This window comes from Hakea prostrata, chromosome 2 (genome assembly GCF_041222555.1).
Source record: "Hakea prostrata isolate BN-2017 chromosome 2, UWA_Hpros_2, whole genome shotgun sequence".
In the NCBI taxonomy this organism is placed as follows: Eukaryota; Viridiplantae; Streptophyta; class Magnoliopsida; order Proteales; family Proteaceae; genus Hakea; species Hakea prostrata.
This window is the reverse complement of record NC_142601.1, coordinates 55,088,981-55,108,987: the sequence shown is the minus strand read 5'-3', so window position 1 is coordinate 55,108,987 and position 20,007 is coordinate 55,088,981. Positions and strand designations below refer to the sequence as shown.

General features: G+C 39.1%; 3 protein-coding genes across 5 annotated transcripts in view; 1 reads left to right on the top strand and 2 right to left on the bottom strand.

Annotated features, from left to right (window-relative positions):
• Positions 1–3,647, bottom strand: part of MSH7 (MUTS homolog 7) — a 32,339-nt gene extending 28,692 nt beyond the window's left edge. The window contains exons 1-4 of one of the 2 annotated variants that reach the window (XM_089145160.1): positions 2,927–3,647; positions 1,795–2,341; positions 798–893; positions 638–693 (exon numbers count right to left, since the gene is read on the bottom strand). In XM_089145160.1, the coding sequence (XP_089001286.1) occupies positions 638–693; positions 798–893; positions 1,795–2,341; positions 2,927–3,273 (1,046 nt within the window). In that variant the 5' untranslated portion in view covers positions 3,274–3,647. The remainder of the gene's footprint in view (positions 1–637; positions 694–797; positions 894–1,794; positions 2,342–2,926) is intronic. The other variant, XM_089145161.1, reaches the window with a different exon arrangement.
• A 103-nt stretch (positions 3,648–3,750) lies between these two features.
• On the top strand, positions 3,751–4,595 carry MBF1C (multiprotein bridging factor 1C). The gene has a single exon (XM_089145163.1). It carries the CDS (start codon positions 3,839–3,841, stop codon positions 4,280–4,282), a length of 444 nt encoding a protein of 147 aa, XP_089001289.1. The 5' UTR covers positions 3,751–3,838; the 3' UTR covers positions 4,283–4,595.
• A 5,510-nt stretch (positions 4,596–10,105) lies between these two features.
• LOC149024979 (heat shock 70 kDa protein 15-like) lies at positions 10,106–19,092 on the bottom strand. 2 transcript variants are annotated; one of them, XM_089145159.1, is made up of 11 exons: positions 18,852–19,092; positions 18,665–18,755; positions 17,278–18,506; positions 14,492–14,719; positions 14,307–14,402; positions 13,957–14,181; positions 11,760–11,954; positions 11,516–11,662; positions 11,283–11,432; positions 11,040–11,170; positions 10,106–10,955 (listed from the first exon to the last, which is right to left on the bottom strand). In XM_089145159.1, the coding sequence occupies exons 3-11, from the start codon at positions 18,445–18,447 to the stop codon at positions 10,754–10,756; spliced, it is 2,544 nt and encodes an 847-aa protein (XP_089001285.1). In that variant the 5' UTR covers positions 18,448–18,506; positions 18,665–18,755; positions 18,852–19,092; the 3' UTR covers positions 10,106–10,753. The 2 variants fall into 2 exon arrangements, with proteins under 2 accessions (XP_089001285.1, XP_089001284.1); XM_089145158.1 differs by lacking the exon at positions 18,665–18,755.
• Positions 19,093–20,007: the final 915 nt, after the last annotated feature.

The window sequence follows — 20,007 nt, the reverse complement described above, 5'->3', positions numbered from 1 at the left end:
CTGACAAATATGCCAATTAAGCAAAGAAGCTCAAAAGAAAACAAGTATAAACCATAGAATTCCACCCAGGCACCCACTGAAAACCAGCTCATCCAATTTACTCCATTAAAAAGAAGCACAATCCATCGTACATTATCATATGTATTTTTGAAAATGAAAAGCATATCATTTAATAGCCATGGTCATATTGGGTGTATGTAGCCCTAAGAAAATTATACCAAACATAAATGCTATCAACCTCAAGAACATCCAATACAGGGAGCATAGATTTGCATAGAGGCCTTTTAATGGCTTGATTAATCAAAATAGGGAGTAAGGGAATAAAGGGATATGGGAGGAGTCTAGCCAATAAATCAGCAAAGGAAAAAAAGATTTGTACAAAAAACACCAGATTGTAGCATAAGTATAGGTTAATTTAGTTACCTGATTAGAGAGAAAGACAAAGATTTGAATTCATATAACTAAAAATCAACAATAGAGAGAAAAGCAAGAGAAAAAGACACAGAGACAGAAAATAGAGATTGCATCAACTTGCTAACGCAAGAAAAATAGTGATCGTATGGTTCTTCTCAGGGGCAACATGCAACTAAGAAACAACCATCCTAGCAGTATGTCAAATGAAACAAGGCCCACTTACCCACGAACAACAAGTTTCTGAACAGCATCATCAATTCCACTTTCAGAAATACCAACCTGAGAAAAATGAGATGCTACTGAATACAAATAAATCCTTATCGGTCCAATGAATTACTCAGACAGTTTCTTTAAGGACCACAAATATTAGATCTGAACCTTACCTGCTTACATTTACCGACGCCACTGAACGTCATTTTCCAATCAAGCTCCTTATGACCAATTTCAGCATCTAGTTCGTAAAGCTCATAGAATTTCCCCTAGTTGTGAAGGGATAACATCAGGTAGAGGAATTTATTAGAAAGAAACCACAAAAAATGGGGTAAAATAAAATAATAGTAACAATAAAATCATTACTGACATATGAACTAAGTAGATAGATATAAAAGATACATGGGAAACTGAACCTGGAAGAATAGTAACGCAGGAAACTTAATGTGGATCAAGGCCTCAAGGTGTTTCAAGTCCAAGTACCTTTAGGTTGTCAATTTGGCCTACCACATCACCTTCTCCATTGAAGCACAGCCACTCCATCAAGGTTGGTATAGTTACAGATCATCCCCATCCCCCCAAAGCCCTTTTTCTGGGTGAATCATCTCAACCCCTTTCTCTTCCTTATTTTGACATTATTTATTCAAGAAGACAACCCATGAATTCATCCCTAAAACTGCAACCAACCATAAGAATTGACTCTTCTTTTAGAAACCCCTCTCTCTTAGGTTACCCCCCACTCGCCCCCACCCACCCACCCCCCCCCAAAAAAAAATAGTCCCAGTTTTCCTCAAGTACCACCTACTTTTTAGCATTCCCCCATTGAACACCAAATTCGACCAAACCTTCATTAATACCTATGGTCCATACTCCCAAAAAGCCACATCCCCAGAACAGCATGAAAATCCCATTACCTATTTTCAAAACCATCTCAATGTTCCTCTCATACATGTCAAAAAAAAAAAAAAAAAGAGTTGTTGTTATAGCTGCACTTTAATCATCATAATTGCAGTCAAGTCTAAATCCAAAACAGCACAACATTTCAAACCTGAAAGCCAGTATCTTAATCTTAACCAAAGTAAAGGCTTAAAAGAAATTTTCTAGCTACATCAGACCAAAAGCAATGTTACCATGAGACAGAGATTAAATCAGATGGCAAGTTGAACTAACCACTTTAAAGAAAAGAACAACATCCATATACTGACATTTCACACTCCAGTACTGTTTTTGAGATGCTGTCATCTTTTTCAATGTATCAGGTGGTATGTATAGAGTCCTCTTGTCATAAAGAGCATCACCAGGCCTTCTTCCATTTGCATCTCTTATCAAAGAAGGGTCAAGCCATTCAAATTTACTTGCAATTGTTTCCAATGCATCTCCAGAACAGTGGTTTATAGCTCTTGAATCTTCAAGTAACTTTGATCTTTTGCCAAAACTTGACAAGGAAGATCCCCTCTTTTCGTCTGAGTTAGAATAATCCTCTTGAATTCGCTTCAAACGGGGAACAAGAGGTCGAATACCTGGTGTTTCTGGCCCTAAATCATCGGGATGACTTTCCATTCGTAAATGGTCACCTTGATCATTGATGTCATTAGAATTACAAGCACTGTCCTTTAAGGAATTCCTGGTGAATGTTTTGTGATGAGACAATAGCTTCTTGTCACTGAAAATAGTAGATGTCATGAAACCATTAGAGGAAACACCAGCAGCTTGGCCCCTACAAAATTGTCTCCAAGATGAAATGTGATACATCCAAAACTAAAACGACCATGTGCTAAAACAACTAACACTAATGCAGACATCAGTAACCAATGAATCCACACGGTTGATATACATTTTACATGCAAACAAATTAAGTTATCTAAGTATGCGGCGTTAACCATACATGGTCGTTGAGTCATGAGAATACATCGCACAGCTGACAACCGATTTCTTTGCTAGCATCCAGTAAGTTAAATTTAACACTATATAGTTTCACGATATTGCATATTCCATAATTATAGTAGTCTATGACACTATAGCCATCCAGCTCAAAAGGAAACGATTTTTTTTTTCTGGACACTTTAATTTTCTGCAAATGATTCCACTCATCCCATGGATATCATTGATGGAGAAATAATCATGCCAGTATGAGTGATTTTATATAACCCCGCAGTTTCAGATCAAATGAACATATGACCTGCATGTGAACTGCATCTACAAGAGCTACCAAAATAGTCACAACGGCTTCAGAAAACCTTACAGCAAGCAATAACCTAATCCAGATAGTTTGATTTAAAGTTTTAGCAAAAAAATAACAAACCTTCTACAAGAGCTGTCTGGTTGGTCGGCCTTCACAAACTTGTGCATAATACTGTGAAACAGCGAAGACTTGTTGTCATCGTTCGCCGAAAAACTAGACGGGAGAACCTGACGCGGCAGCTTTTCCGGAGGAGTATCTGTTCCTCTAATTTCAGACGAAGGATCATTAACCGATGGATGAGCAGTTTGTTGTTCTGTGACGACTGATTTCTGCTTCCTTTGTTCATCCGGCGACTGAGATTGACGCCGACTAGCTAACGTATCGGCGTCTGAGGAAACACCGGAGCTCTGCTGGTCTTCAGATGAGGATTTCTGGAAGAAGGATAGTATGGATCTCTGGCGCTGCATTTCGATTAAAGCGAAAAAACACAATGAAGAGCAACAGAAGTGCCAATAGAGCGAGAAATCACTCTGTATATTGGCTCATCTGGCTAAGAATGTTAGAGGGATTTGGCGCCACTTTTCTCCGCTTTGGATTTTGGAGCGTACAAAGACATAAGTGCCCTTATTCAGTTGCTGTTTTACAGATTGAATCCATTTGGTCGGCGTCTTGGTGCTAGAATTTGAAGAGTCGGGAACCTGGAACTCGAAAAGTACCCAAAGCTGGTCGAAATGCGATGTGACAGCACTAGTCTTGGAAAACAACGTAGGCCCATATTGTTTACATGGCCCATTTCGTAGAGGACCCAATCCAATTACGAATCTTCACCTTACCATCACAGGCCCATCACAGACCCAAAGGCTAAAAAGCAAAGCAACATCTGGAGGAAACTTCGAGAACCAAATCCAAAAACAGTGAGGGACCGAACATTCCAGAGAACTCACTCTTCTATATATTTCCATTTTACACCTGAGAGAAATCGTCTTTCTTTTGTGCGGTTGATCATTTTGCATTTCTGATTAGCCATCAACAATGCCGAGCAGATACCCAGGAGCTGTGTCACAGGACTGGGAACCAGTTGTTCTACACAAATCCAAGCCGAAGGCGCAGGCGCTGCGAGATCCAAAAGCCGTAAACCAGGCTCTCCGTGTGGGTGCTGAGGTTCAAACGATAAAGAAGTCCGACGGAGGTTCAAATAAGAAATCACCGGCAATAGCTGTGAACGCCAGAAAACTGGACGAAGAAACGGAACCGGCGGCGTTGAACAAAGTTGGGGCCGAAGTAAGGCACGCGATACAGAAGGCACGTCTGGCTAAGAAGATGAGTCAGGCAGATCTAGCAAAGCAGATTAACGAGAAGCTGCAACTGGTTCAGGAATACGAGAACGGGAAAGCTGTTCCTAATCAGGCTGTGTTAGCGAAGATGGAAAGAGTTCTGGGAGTCAAGCTCAGAGGGAACGGTGGGAAGAATAAATGAGAGTCATAGGTGTGAAGCTGTCGTCTCTTTTCCGTTTTCTTGTTGGCCTTGTAAATCCTTTTTTCCCTTTTAGTTTTCTGATGTTGAGGTCGGACTGGATGAATTGGATTTGGTGGACAAAATTCTGAGTTTGTATTGTAAGAAATCTGTATAAATAAAGGAGAATGATGATCTATTCCTGATGATAGTGAACTGTCGCAGTGTTGGAACCTTAAAACAAATTAAATTCCGTCGTACACTTGGTCCGCTGGAAAATCGTCTCATGCATGATGAATTGTAGATGCTATTAGTTCTCATAGATGGTTATAACATTTAGGCATAAAAATTGGATTTTTTTTTTTGTGAGAATAATCCGTTTATTGAAAAGTTTGATAATTAGGAAGAGCTGACGTAAGTTTTTTAAAAAATAATATTAGTTTTTTTAAGTTTCAGCTCGAGTGCTGTTTTGTAGAACAGTTTTATCATTTTCTAAGAATTATCATTATCAAAGCTACTTTGGCACTTTCAGGGCTGCTTCGACGATCTGCATTTAGTTCATTTTGTTTATACTCGAGAAAGCCCTAGATACGCTGCAATAATAGCATCTGTTCCAATTCGGGACAGAACAATTTCAGTTTTGGACTAGTTAACATTCACAATCAGAAACAAATTTACCTTGATGCGAAAAGCTGCATCCTGTCGAGATGGTGAAAATCACTTCATCTCTCTCCTCTCTTTTTTGGCTAATTTTTTTAACTTAGGGTTTCATTTGGCGTTTGATGTGATTAACAGGCCTGAGAAGGGGGAAAAGGGTGAGAACAAAAATTTAGGAATTTTAAGGAGGAGCATGAATAAAATGGGATTGAGATTTGACTATTAGAAATATGGTTTTTCTCTTGTATTTTTTACTTTTTTATATCGTTGTATTGTTGTTTTATTGAAGTGCAAGTTTAGATTGGGAGAGTGTGTTATTCTCAAATTTTATACCATTTTGGAGATTGAATTAATGTAATTTCTTCTTGTAGTTTTCGAGATTGAATTAATGTTATTTTAAATATTTTGGGTTAATGAATCATTTTAAGTATGTAGGTTGTTTTTTTCTCTTTTATTATTATTATAGATATTTGTTGTTATTTAATTTGTAGTTATCCTTATTTTATTTGGACAAGGTTCTTGGTTATCTTCTTATTTGTTTGGTGATTTGCATAAGATTCTTGTTTATCTTTCTATTGTTTGAGTGATTTATTAATTATTTGGTTTCATGGATTGGTTGGTACATATTCTCTCATGGTTTCCACTACAAGACTTAGAAAGAGATGCAGTATTGAGACTTGAGAGAGAAAATAATAAAATAAATTAAAATAAAAAATGTCACACCAAAGGAATTGGATCGAATCTACTTACTTGCAGAAGTAACCGAAGTGGGCCTTAAAACTGGGAAAGCGGCCAAATGAACATTTTATTCTGATGTGGACTAATGGTAAAATTTTAGGAAAATTAAGTGGTTAGCTATTTTTAGGTTTCTCTTTAAAAAAATAGTCACTCATTGTTTCAATTTATAAAATTAGCTAAAACTATGGTTCCTCGTGTCGGGATATATTGCCAACACGGGGCAAAAAATTGACACCAAATTAACCAAAAGTCGGCGATATATCGCCGAGAAGGTCGAGATTGGTGAGTTTGTTTAAGAAGGAAGGGATTTCGCTGCAGAGATTAGTGTAACTGAGCCTTACCATTGTGAGGTACTTGAGATTTGTGATGGTGGAAGGAATGTTTCCGGTGAGGTTTGTAATGTGTCGGAAAACGAGGGTGTTGAGAATCTTTAGATATGCAAGGTCTCCGACGGCATCTAGAATTTGGCCGGAGATGTTTGCTTGGAAGATGTTAAGTTGGATGATGCGATTGGTGTTGGAATTGCATTCCACATCATACCAATCGTAGCAATCTGTGCCGGTGACCCATGAAGCCAAGTGGTATGGGTTGTTAAATGCTTCCTTGATCTTCATGAGTGTTGTGTAGTCGTCTTTGTTGCAGCGAATAGTTGTGGCTAGAGATCAAGAAGAAGAAGAAGGTGTTGGGACTTGGGAAGAAGCATATAAGGAGAGTCAGGAAGAAGGTGATCACTCTGGTTTCCATGGTTTAGGGTTCTTTCTTGAAGTGGTGGAGATTGAATGGTGAGGAATTGAGAGTTGTGAGCTTCTGAATTTATAGAGAAGACAAAGATGGTGATGATGGGGTCGAATTAACTAAAAGTCGGGCGACTTTTGGTGACATGTCGAACCATGGCTAAAAATGAGTTTGCATTTACAAAACTAGTCAAAATAGTTTTTTTTCACCTCTTTGGATATGTTTATCCCTAAAATTAATCATATCAGTAGAAGGATGAAAATATCCAAAGAGTATAAAAAATAATGACTTTACCTTTTGGACAAAATGATGATTTATCCGCTCAATGTGATCAGTTTTAGGGGTAAAAATGTGGGGGAAAAAATGTGAAAAATCAATGTTTTGGCTAGTTTTATAAATACAAATTCAATTTTAGCTAATTTTGTAAAATGAAACATTGAGTGACTATTTTTGTAAGAGAAAATCTAAAAGAAGTTAATCACGTAATTTTCCCTAAAATTTTATTCTGATAATAGAGTCATATGTCAGAGTTTGAGTTTTGAAACCTCTCAAGCAAGGTTCGGTGGTTTAACTCGAAATAATGAAGGGAAAATAATTTATGTTTTGCTAAGGTTTTTTTTTTTTTTTTTTTGGTAGAAAGGTCTATATATTAACGCGTGACCCACCAAGCATCCTTACAAAATCAAACCCGGATCTACTCCTCCCCCTTCCCCTTCCAAGTATTTGGATTCTAGAGAATTCACCACATCCCCTGTTTTGATTCCCTGTCATTCCTTTGGTCCTTCTCGCCTCCCCTCGTTCCCCCTTCCCTTCCTCTGGCCACTACCTTCTCTTGCCCATCTCGCCCTCGCAGTCCTCGCCCCCTTTGGGTTTTCCATCCTCCCGCCCCCCCTTCCACCCTCCTTGCTGCTCCCATTTTTTCCCCGCCCATCTTCCAACTTCGGCGTTCTTGCTTGGTCCCCCTCTTTCTCCCTGCCTCCATTCTCTTTCTCCCCACCCTCGACCTTGTTCCCTTCCCGTCTTTCGGCTTTCCTTCTCCTTGTTCGATTTCTTCTCTCTTTTCTCCTCTGCATCTCTTCCATTTGTCGCATCTCATCAAAGTTCCCGGGATCACCTCTCTTCTCCTGGGTTCTTGTTCCGCTCCCTCTCTTGATCACTTTCTTCTTTTGGGCTCCTCCCCCGTCCCTGCCCCTCTCCATCATGTTTTTTTTTGGGCCCTCTTCCATATTTTTGCTTTGATGGTCCTCCTGGGGGTTCTCTTTGGTCTCCTTGATCCCCTCCCCGTGGACTCCCCCCTTTTATCACATTTTGGGTTTGGTGAAGTATTTGTAGTTTGTCTCTACTTTTCTCTTGTGCATGCCTAGGTACTCCCTTATGTTTGTTTAATTCCTAAATCAACCCTCCATTGATCAATTTAGACCCATCTCTGTGCTGTTATCGTTGATGCAACTGTTATTGCTCTGCTGGGATTCTAGATGGATTATCGTGCCTCAATCCTTTTGTTCCCTGATATTTCGATAATGTTCTAGTGGCTCTGAGTGCTTTCATTATATCAGATAAGAGAGGGAATTTGCCCTTAATTGGATATGGGGCTTTGTAGTCCGAATGACTTTGTCGGGACTTTATCTGTGGATTCTTGATCTGGGTGTCTCTAGTGATGTCTTGTATCAAGTCGGTCTCTTACAATGTGTTAGTTAATGGAGCTGCCGGGGATCCATTGAACCCACGAGGGGCATTAGACAAGGAGATCCAATATCCCCGCTATTTTTGTCCCTGCTGCACGAGCATTAAATGCTTGTCTTCAAAGCGCCCTTCATGAAAATCTTATCTCTGGTTTGAGAGTCGAAAAGGAGACCAACCCAATTTCTCATCTATTATTTGCAGATGATACTGTGTTGTTTTCAGAGGTCAACTTACAGGAGTTCCAGAATATCAAAGCATGTCTTGACCTCTATTGTGCTGCTAGTGGCCAACAAATAAATCAACAGAAGTCATCTATATACTTCAGCCCTAACACTGCTCCTAGGTTCAAAAGATGGCTTTCAAGAATTGTGAAGATTCCTTATGGAGGTCCACCAAAAAAGTATTTGGGCCTCCCTTCGGAGTTTCAAGCTTCAAAGAAGGAGAGCTTTCGAGAAATACAAGAAAGGACAAGTAAGAGAATGCAGCGGGGTTCAATTAGCGGTTGAAGCATTTTTTTGATAGAAAGCTTCCAAAGGAAGGCTTCCAGAAAGCTCTGCTTTTAGCTAAAGAAAATTATTGAGAATTTATTGTAAATACTGTACGATCACTTATAAGGTATCCATGGTTTATTCAGATTAAAATAAAATTATTGGGAAGTTATTGTAGAAGACTTTGCCTCAACAGGTGTGCACAATTTTCTATTGCTATTGCTTACGTTTTTGAAAACCTTACTTTAAAGCCTTCATTATTGGTTGGTTTTCCTAGGGGAGGTCTTGAGCTTGCATTCATTCGGCAATTAATTGTATAAAAGCTCCTTGAGGATGTAATTGTGGTGCACGTAAGCTGGCCCGGATGAACCTCATATAAAAAATAAAAAAAATGTTGTCTTTAAGGTTATTGATACACTCGTCTACCAAGAGTTCTTTGCACCCCACATCCAATATAAAATAACCTCCAACTAAAAGATGAGATAGTTTTTCTAGTCGTAACCAAAAGTTATAGCACAACACTTAGACAAATTCAAGGGAATTTTTTTTTAACAATAATTAATAAATAATATAAGTGTGATGAATGTCTTTATTGTACACCACATGCAAAAAAGGGATTGGGTTTATATAGACCCAAACCATACTTTACACATTTTGAGATTATCAAGGCAATGAAATTGGGTCATTGAATCACAATGACCCGCTCCCTCACAAGGGGGGAGAATCACTTCCCTACTAATGGAGAATCAATGGGCTTATTCCTTATCCACTAATGGGAATAAACCACCTTACTTAATTTCCCTGGAGAATTAACTCTCATATTGGCCTATTTTGTATGAATTGTATTTAATCTATTCAATAACCTTAACTCCACTCATGGTAATGGCCATAAATGGTCATAAAGTTGGAATAAGAATTAAATATCACTAGTTAGAATTTGAGTAAATTCCACCATGTAAGTAAATCTACTTCATCACCATGATCAAGATCTTTAAGACTCATGATCAATGTCATGAAAAGCCTCATAACCAAAGCCATGAAGGACCTTCTTTACTTATGAGTGTTTCATTACCACTCTTATCTTATGGGTCCCACATACTAACAAAATAATTAACATATAAAAAATACAAAAATTAATTTAAAAATTAATATATATTTTAATAAAAAAACCTAACAATACTGTCAGACTTGCATGAATATTGGAGGCAATCCCCTGACCTATCGCAAGTCTAGCCAGCGGTCAACACTACTCTTTTGTAGATCGGGCAGCGTAGATATATTCTAGACGCAACACAAGCAAAAATTCTGCTGTGTAATTTCCGCGGCCACAGGCGTTTAACCAAACAAGACCTTACCCATTCACTCTTCCCGCCAGCCTCAAACATTATGTAATGCCAAGGAAGAACCCAATAGCCAACCAAACCGACGCATTAGACACTTACGCAACCAATTGAGTTCTTTTTCCATTTCAGGAAGGAAACTCCAATATAAACAAGAAATCATCAATTTGTTAAACGAGGGGAACTCCATCCCTACTTGCGAACGTTAACCTTAATATATAGTTACCTTCTTAGAGATTCGAGAAGCCACTAGCTATGAAAAGAATAAAGAGTATCATACGTAAGAAGACCTCGAGCTGATCAACCAGTGTCACGATACCCTTCCAGCCCTTCCGTAACTCTTTCACCCTCCAACCTTATATACTGCTCAGGTTGCATACTCCTAAGCACCACTGAACCCACCACTCCATAACTGAATTGATATCCACTCACTCACAGCAGTCTATAGATCTACCACACACAAGCTTGTGAAGAAGTTTGAAGTTTCCCTCTCGAATAGGTAACATGGATATATTGGACAACAGATGGGATACTCAGCCCTGGTATTTGTAAATTTAACATGTATTCACTAGCTGAAAAGTGTATAAGAAACACAAAACTGTCTTTCTTCTCTTAATCCCTCTTAAAAACCGGATTCTGGAGATGCGTTGCAACTTGCAATAACCACCAATGATTCTCGACACCGGTTGTTAGTATAAATTCAGACATGATAACTATCATTTCAGAAGTATGGAATCCCATGTCATTGACCTCAGCCTCATCCCTATCGAGACTCACGAACTGAAAAATAGATACAAAGCATGCCTATCTTTGACCAAGATGAATCACAAAACAGCTGCGCTTGAGCATCACTTTTAAGAACTCTCTGACTTCTCAGTTTCCATTGGCTCAGGAGCAGCTGGTGGTGCATCACTAGTGTCTCCTTTGTTTTCGCAACCAGTTTCACCACTATGGGATTGTGGTTCGTTGCTCTGGGATGACGGTGAAGGTGAAGGTGTATCAGTCGGAGTTGATGGCTTTGCTGGCTTAGGTTTCATCATGATGGGCCTGCAGAACCTGTCCAGGAAGAACCACAGAAAAAGGTTAGCAAGCATCCATAATCGACCGAATTGAAGGGACATAACTTGAGAAGAAAATTACCTATCAACTGCTTCTGCTTTCCTTTTCAGATCAGCTGTTAGCAGAACAGGGGGGGAATACTTTGGGAGGCTTTGCTGTTGCTGCAACTTTTCTTTTAACCATGCCTCTGCTTCGCAACACTCATTTACCACCTACCAGGTGTCAAAGGGTGAACATTATCAGAATGCAGGCTATCAAGGATGTCAGATTGCTGGCATTTAGATGAACAAAGAAATTGAGAAAAAGGCCGAAGGGACTCTTCACCTTCTGTTTCTCAGCTACATCGATATGATCAAACTTAGGATCATTCGAGAAAGCTGCCTCTCTGAAACTGTTGATGCAATAGGTAAGTTTCTCAATAGTTGGTCCTCTCTCTAAGTTTTCCTTGTAACGCTCTTCAATGGGATCACCTTGCTGTTAATCCATTGAACCATATCAGAAGATACAACAATCACTGCTGCCAATTCAACTGCACGTAACAAAAGCAAATTTCCTACCTTCTTGAGCTCCTCCAGCTTAGCAATATACACACCCTTCGTTTCATCCTCACCATCTTCGTACAACCAATCCTCAACATCCTGCAGCTTTGCAATAAATTCGTCCCTCTCTGGAGCAGTCACAAATTCTTGATATTTGTCATTCAGCTGGAATATCAAAGAAAAAGAACTCATCAACTAAACAATTATATATGCCACTTTTGGGTGCAATATGATTCTCTCTATCACGTTTTCATAGATCTACCTTATTTCTCATGTCATATACATAAGCCTCCACTGCATTCTTCCTTTCCTTTGTTTCCTCCATCACTCGGTCCTGAAGCGCCATTTCAAACTCTTTCTCCACTGCTTTTTGCAGATCTACATGCAGCGTTGCCCCATAAACTAATTCAGTGACTGGGACATTTGTCTTCTTTACCTTCGTTTTTGGAACCTCAACCTGGAGCGAAATAAATTAAATAATATTCATACAGCAAGACATAGCTCAGTGCAGATTCGGGAAATAATATCTGAAGCATAACCAAACTCTATTCAACCACGCAAAGTAACAGAACTACATCAGATTTATCACATACGTATTCGATTCAAGGTAGATGACAAGGACAATTCCAGTGCAGCAATGTTGGGTGAAAACTTGAGCAAAGGTAGTAAGCCCATGAATCACCAAAACTATACAAACGTAACGAGCTACTTACTCTTCTGACCTTCCCTATGTAATTACTACTGAAATTAGTTAGAAGGATCAATATCCTCCTTCCTACTTAACTCCAAACATCAATTTTCAACATCCCACCCCCACTCCCCGCCCAAAATAAAATTAATAATAAAATAAAGCCTTAAGTAATTGCTTTAGGCACAAAAAGACTTGTCACTGATCGACTTCTAAAACCACCACACAGCAGAATTCAGGATTTGAATTTAAAACTGTTCTCTTGTGCATTGATCTATCCAAATTCCTGCAGGCCTCATAAAAAGGCATCATAGTAAATAAGCTCGTTCTGAGGGTGAGAACTTCGTACTTCCCTGTGGAATTTCCATCCTTAACCCTTCAGAAACCAAAATATTTCAACATTTTGCTACAAAATTTGGAATGTTGCAGTGAAAATCTTAAATCCAAAAGGCAATAAATAAATAAATAAAAGAGAGAGAAAGGTGCAAAAAGACATAATGGGCGCATTATGTTGGTGGCAGAATTAAAGTGGCCAACAGCTCAACATTTAACAAGGATCAGTTTGAAATTTCACTGATTCAAGTAAATTACAAAAAGTTAGCTAAATAGAACCGACTTTCACAACATATGAACTCCCCTATACTTAGCATCGGATTTCATTCCAACTCATGTCATTGCTGAATTATTTTGAGAAACTTTCCACGCCAAAAATTTAAAGTCAAACTGGGACAGCAATAAACAACTAAAGATTCCTAGTATCAACCATCTGATGGACAACCCATCTCAGCCATTTCCACATGTCCACTGTCAAGCTATAGATGTCTGCACTACCCATCCAGAGAAACCACAAACCAACCATAGTTATTAGGGCAAATTACATATAGACCCCTTGGATTTACAATCAATTACATCTACTTCCTCTAAAAAAAATCAATTACAAATGCCCCCTTGCCGTTTAAGAATTGGGTTAAGTGATAATTTCACCACCAAATAAAAATTCAAAATGCCAGTTTTACCCTTCAAGCATTTCTCATAATGGCAATTTTAACTCAAATATTAAATGACTAAAATGCCCTCAAAAATTACTAAAGAAGTGGGAGAAAGGATTTCCTCTTCACCCATCTCTTTTCTTAACCCTGCCGGAAATCATCCACAAGCCCCACCCTACTAGAAATTTGTTTACATGGCGGTGGTTTCCAGTAAAGGGCGGGGTTGGTGGGTGACTTCTAGCAGGGTTAAGGAGAGATATGGGTGAAGAGGAAATCCCTTTACCCACTTCTTTAGTAATTTTTTAGGGCATTTTAGTCATTTAATATTGGAGTTAAAATTGCTTTTATGAGAAATGCCTAAACAAATTAGGGTAAAATTGGCCCTTTGAATTTTTTATTTAGTGGTGCTTAACCAAATTCTTAACAGCAAGGGTCATTGTAAATTGTAATTGATTTTTTCTCAGAAGTAGTAGATGTAATTATTTGCAAATCCAAGGAGTCTAATAGTCTATATGCAATTTGCCCTATTTATTAAACAATTATGTAGCTAATCAACCAAAGGAAGCACAACCAGACTTACAGCTGATGATCACCATAAATGTCCCATCATATACAGATGATATTAGCCACTCTTTTTAAGGTTCAGATTTAATTGTTAACTGTACATCCAGACTAGGTTCTAAACTGATCCTAGTGAAGCAGACTTTTGGGGTGGGGTGGGGGGAAGAAAAGGAAAAAGAACAAAATTAAAAAAGACACTTAATAGGAAAAGAATAACCAACCTTTAAATCTGCTTCCATCTGCAGGGGCTTATCCCCAGACCCAGGCGCACCATTTTCAACGGCACATGCATCAGTGCTACCTTTTGCATCTTGCATATCTGAATCATTTTTGCCTGCACCAGCAGGTGCGCCATCAGCAGAAGCCTCGTCAGTTTCCATCTTTGTAGTGGTATCCTTCACTGGTTCCTTTGTAACTGGAACTTCCACATCTTCTTCCTCTAGAAGCTGAAACAAAGATAAGCATATGGAATGATGTACCGAATGGTAGTAGAACATAGCCACTACTATGTCCAGAACTTAGTACCAATGAACGCAAGTTAAATTAAGTTACTATTACACCCCGCACTTACTGTAGCAGACTCCAGGGAAACAATGCCATGCAGATTCAAGCGAACTTTCACTTTCATTTTAGCACGTTCACCTTTTGCACATTGGAATGGACCAATCTGAACACATTCAGAATGCACGTGAGAAGATATGTTGCTCACATACAGAACTTAAGTCTATAAATGAAGCCCGTTAGCAGTTCAATTACCGTGTAAGTGCTGATGTTTGCCGGTGCCTGCAATTCACTCACATCAGCATATTGGACATCAACAGAAAATGTTCCTGATCTATAAAATGTCAAGGCCTTCACACTTGGAATTGGATTTCCCTTGGGGAAGACTATGGTGCTTTGCTGATGATCATTGGCACCATTTTGTGAATCAGGTGCAGAACCTTTCCATGACAAGGCAATTGGGAATGGAAACCACTCATTTACCTGGAGATAAAAGCACAGTGACTAAACAAGATTGAAATAGATTGATGTGCCAGTACAATGTCCATACAAGCTTTGCTTAAGAACAAAAATGTCTTCTCGAGAGGTGCAAATGACAAAAATGCTTTGCCTTATTGAAAAGTGACAATTGGAATAAATCAATTCATAACCACTAGTAATCTCTGATAAAACCAACAATTAAAAATCATCACCAAGAAATTGAAACAATATATGAATCCTATAGCAATAGCAAAAAAAGGGATAAAATACTTGACTAGACAAACATTTTGGTAGTTTGACATTATTTGAAATCAGACCATCTATTGGAAAAAGACCTGAAGGCTTCATAAAGGGACATACTGCACACAGACTGATTTAGCAACACATGGGTGTATACTTGTAAAAGCTACATAAGGAACATGATGCAAATACAGCCCTGTTAAGACTTGCTTTCCTGGGTATAAGCCTAAGGTTGGGCCATCATCTGGATGGGGCCTTCTGTTCCATTGGTCTACTTTATAATGGGCCTTCCATATGGGCCTAACACGTGTACCAACAAAGCACACGAAGTACAGCCTACTAAATTGGTCTATTTATATCTTGATTTACTTTACAGGTCACTTAAAAGTCACATGACTTAATAGCTAGTTAGGATTAGACTTCCATTTGTTTTAAAAGTCTGTTTCTTTACTACCAAAATATAGCAGTCTGTGCTAAGTTAGTTAGGGATATTTTAATTTATTTATGAGTTAAAGTTGTACTTTTGTTTTCTCAGGTTCCGTTATACCTAGGAATTCTACATTTAAGACTTAATATATAATTAGCCCTATATAAATCATATTGTGGAAGAACAGAATTTAAAACCTAAGTAAATGATTTCTGCATTGAGCAAACTTGGCTACTGCATCCTCTAGGACAGGTATTTTTTTGGTGTTTAAAATCTAGACAATCCAGTTGCTGGTGTTTCATTCAAGGTAGCTGATTGTGCTTGGAATTTGATGTTCAAATGCTGGTTTCCCTGGTGTTTAAACTCTAGAAGCAATGTGGGTGCCAGACACTTGAAACCCTAGTTCCTTTTTTAAAGGTGAACCACTAGTGCAAATTGCAGCATACGCCCCAAACCCCCCCCCCCAAACACACATACCCAAAAAAAAAATCTTTCACCTTTAATTTCTTTTTTTGCTTCTTTTTCATTTTTTAAATTCATTTTCTGGGTGGGGAGACCCATTCATGGGGATCCTACAACAAAAATCCACCACTAGAATCTATTCAAATTCAACCCACGGCATTCCCATTTCATAACCTACACTTAATCTACCTTGCTGCCCCATCTAGCCACCAAAAACCCTAATTCCTGTTCAAGTAAGTTGCTGTGTTGAAAACCTGCAGCTATCTTCTAGAAGAATTACAAATGGTGTTTTGCCCAGCCCGATCAAACCTCTTCTTCCCCTTGGGACCATATCATTCCCATATCCTCCAAACAAAATCATTTGACTCTGGTTATGAGTTTCACATTTAAGCAAACCCTAACCCTAATTTTTAAAATTCGAGTTTAGTTCTTATTGGACCCCGAGTGAACTAGCTCCACATTGATCACCTATCTGTTTATCTTCCTATATCAAACATAGATTGGGATATTTGGGAAATTTACCATCAACTGATTTTCAATTATGACGCTTTCGCACATTGACATACTGAAATGACTGCCATAATTAGTAAAGCAAGAGCAATTCGTACAAAACTATCAATCTAAAACTACATTAGAATGTCTAAGTGCAGCACACAAGGCCCAGCATGACTGGGGATTTCACACAAGACCAACATTTTAATCAATATTATAATAGCTTATCTGAAGATAACAGCCACTGGTTGCCAAGTAGCATGCATTCCCATCTCAAATTGTTAGAGAATGAGTTAGAAACAATTTGAAAAGCAGTACCATATTAGACATCATTACTATGGGCTGTTCAGGGGAAGGTTTGAATGACAGGCATAAAGAATGTTTCACTTATATCCAACAAATAGCTATCTTTAGAGATAGAAAAACCCTCACCAAATCACCCTCCCAACTCCAATTGCCATGTCATTCTACTTAAAGAATCATGGTAGACACATGCGAACAATATCCACTCCAGCACACCTATGTTAAACTGATGACAAGATCTCTTCATCCATTTCCTCCTCACTGAAAAGTACCCCGTCTAATCCCTGAATCTCCAATCATTGTTGGAAAATCAACTGTTCCTCTGCTTCCCAACAAAAGGTTTCCATCATCCCACCCACCAAGCATTTCCGACACACCCTACCCTGGCAGGCAACTAAAAGTGCATAGAAAGGACCTTTCACCAGCATTCTCAATTTCTCAAACACCTGAATTCTTTTACAGTCCTTTCTAAACTTTGAAAAAAGGTTATAAATAGGAAAGTCAGTTAAATTGTTATATGTTCGCAAGAATTAGAATTATTAAGTGCTTGCAAAACCATCTCCAACTTGCAGTTATGTTAATGAAGAAGCTCAACACAAATTGGACAAAATGAATCCAATAAAGAGAAATATATTACCTGGAACTCCCGCACTTTGAATGTTGGACTGAGGATCGCACATTCAAGTGCACAACCTCGGGCTACACATTCACTGGCATTCATCGTACGCCGTGGCTCCTTCCCAAAGAATTCACTCAATATTTTAATAACTGCTGGAACACGGGACCCTGAACCAACGACTTCTACTGCATGGACATTGTCAACAGTTATTCCAGAATCAGCAAGGGCCTTTTGTAAGGGTACCTTTACACGCTCGAAAATTGGAACACACAACTGCTCGAACTCTTCCCTTTTGATGAAGCCTCTGACATCCTTTTCATCCATTAAGCACTCAATGTTCAGTGGTGCCTCAGGATTTGCACTGAGAACCTTCTTCAGCTTCTCAAGAGCGACGCGCAGCCTAAGGCAAGCCCGTGCATTTTGGTAAACATCTATTTTGTACTCCTCCTTGAACTTTGCTGCAAAGTGCTGGAAGAGAGCTTCATCAAAATCTCTACCTCCAAGAGATCTGTCGAATGCATGTGCCAGGACCTTCAGCTGGCCTCTCTTGAAGCCCGCGATGCACACTTGCATGCTTGCGTGGCCAATGTCAACAAATGCTACATTTAATTGGTCGTTTTCAGGCAAATCTGTCTTGTATATTCCATAAGCCAAGGCCGTGGCTGTGGTTTCATGCATCAGACGTAAAGGACGCAAACCAGCTATTATAGCGGCATCCAAAACAGCTCTCCTCTGAAGATCCGTAAAATACACTGGAATTCCAATACAACAGTCCGCTACTGCAGCATTTAGATTCTTCTCAGCTATGCTCTTCAGATTTGACAATATCATCCCCAAAAGCTGCGTCGGCGTAAAGACCCTTGTCTCTCCAAGGTATCGAGCATGAATTAATGGATAACCATCCGGCCCTTCCGCAACGGCAAAAGGTAAGGATTTAATATCACGTTGAAGCTCCGGATCAGAGAATTGCCTACCGATCAAACGCTTTATCTGAGAGATTGAGTTTTTAGGGTTCATCATCGTGGAAGCAGCTCCAGCGGTTCCAATGAAACGCTGCTTCTCACCGAAACACACGATAGCAGGGGTTTCCCGTTTTGATTCATCGTTAAGAACAACGTCAATGCCTCGTTGCCGAGCAACAGCAACAATGCAGCTTTCATTACCCAAATCAAAACCGACAACGCTCATTTTCGCCGGAATAGAACCAGTCCGTTTGACAAATTGGTCACTCGAGCCAATTCAGCGATCTAAAGAGCAGTTTCAAAAGAGGAATCAGTCACAATCTAAAACCACAGAAAAACATGAAAAACTTCGTGGTTCAAGTAAAATTGATACATCAAAACAAAATGAATAAATGTAAATCAATTTAAGTAAAAACATCGACGTTCTTGAGCAACCAATAAACCTGATCCGATCCGATTACAAAGCCACACCGGCTCTATTGACGAAGCAGGAACGAAAGAATCAGACACTAGATGAACACTTCGAAGTTTGGACTGATCAAAAACGATTAAATTTCAAAGTAGCTCAAAATTTGACAGATCTGCTAAGCTGAAACCAATCATAGCAAATGCAAAATTCAGGGACCTTACCTCTAAGGCTTCGCGGGAATTTTGTATGTTTTGGAAAAAACAGATATTAGTGTGGAGAGTAGCTCACGTACGACTCGGTGAGGTCAGTATTAGGGCTCCCTTCTTCTAGAATCCTCCAAAATTATTCCATCGGTGTACCTTGTTGTTAACTCTAACAAAATTCCACCTAACGCTCAAGAGAACCCTAGAAGGTTGCACATTAGCTCGGTGACTCTAGATGAGCCAAACAAAAAAGTTAGCTCGGTGACTCTAGATGGGCTATCTTTAAAGATGGTTATTAGATATTAGGGCGTGTCAAGGAACATGAACATTGATCATAAATCTACGAGTTCTACCGTTGATTTGGTTGCCATGTCATGTTCCCGTGTTTATGATTTTTCTGACGGTAGGGACATTCTGAAGTTAGTCTGTTTTGATTTACGAAGCGGTTTTGTCGATATTATCGAGTGGGCCCAGTCCAGCTTTCCACCGTTAGGTTGTGCTGAGAAGAATCTAGTAGGCATGACATGCCCTTTGAACGGTCAAAAGGATAAGGCAAATGGAACCTGAAGCGAACCGACTGATTTCGTCCAGAAGCTTCTTGTCCTTTCTTAGTTCCATTAGTAGCAATCGATCTCTACCCAAAACAAAAAAAGAAAAAGTAGCAATGATAAATTGTCTAATTTAACATAGTGTGACGCATAAGCGCGCATATTCGAATCTCTCGTGTTCATCCGCGTGATCGCGTGACGATCTCTGCTGGGGGGCCATACATGCAGTATTTCAAAATGTTTTGTCTAAGAAGTTTTTTTTTTCTTTCGTTTTTGATAATCAAAATTTCAATAATAGATGGGGGCAGAAAATAAACTAAACATAAACTCACTAACCAATCATAAAAACATTGCTAACAATTCGGGCCCTAAACTAAGTGGGCCTCCCATGCTAGATGATCCGCTAACACAGTTAGATCTTCTAAAAATATAAATGAGCTTAAAGCCCAAAAGTCTACTATTTATAAATTTGATGTCTTTCAATTACATATAGTATAAAAGTAGGGGTAAGATTGTTTCGGATAAGAAACTCACTAAAAGCTGAGAGTCCGCTTCTATCTCCATTAATTCAAAGCCATTAGCTATAGTTTCTACCATCCCTGCTTGCATGGCCTCGGCCTCCTCTT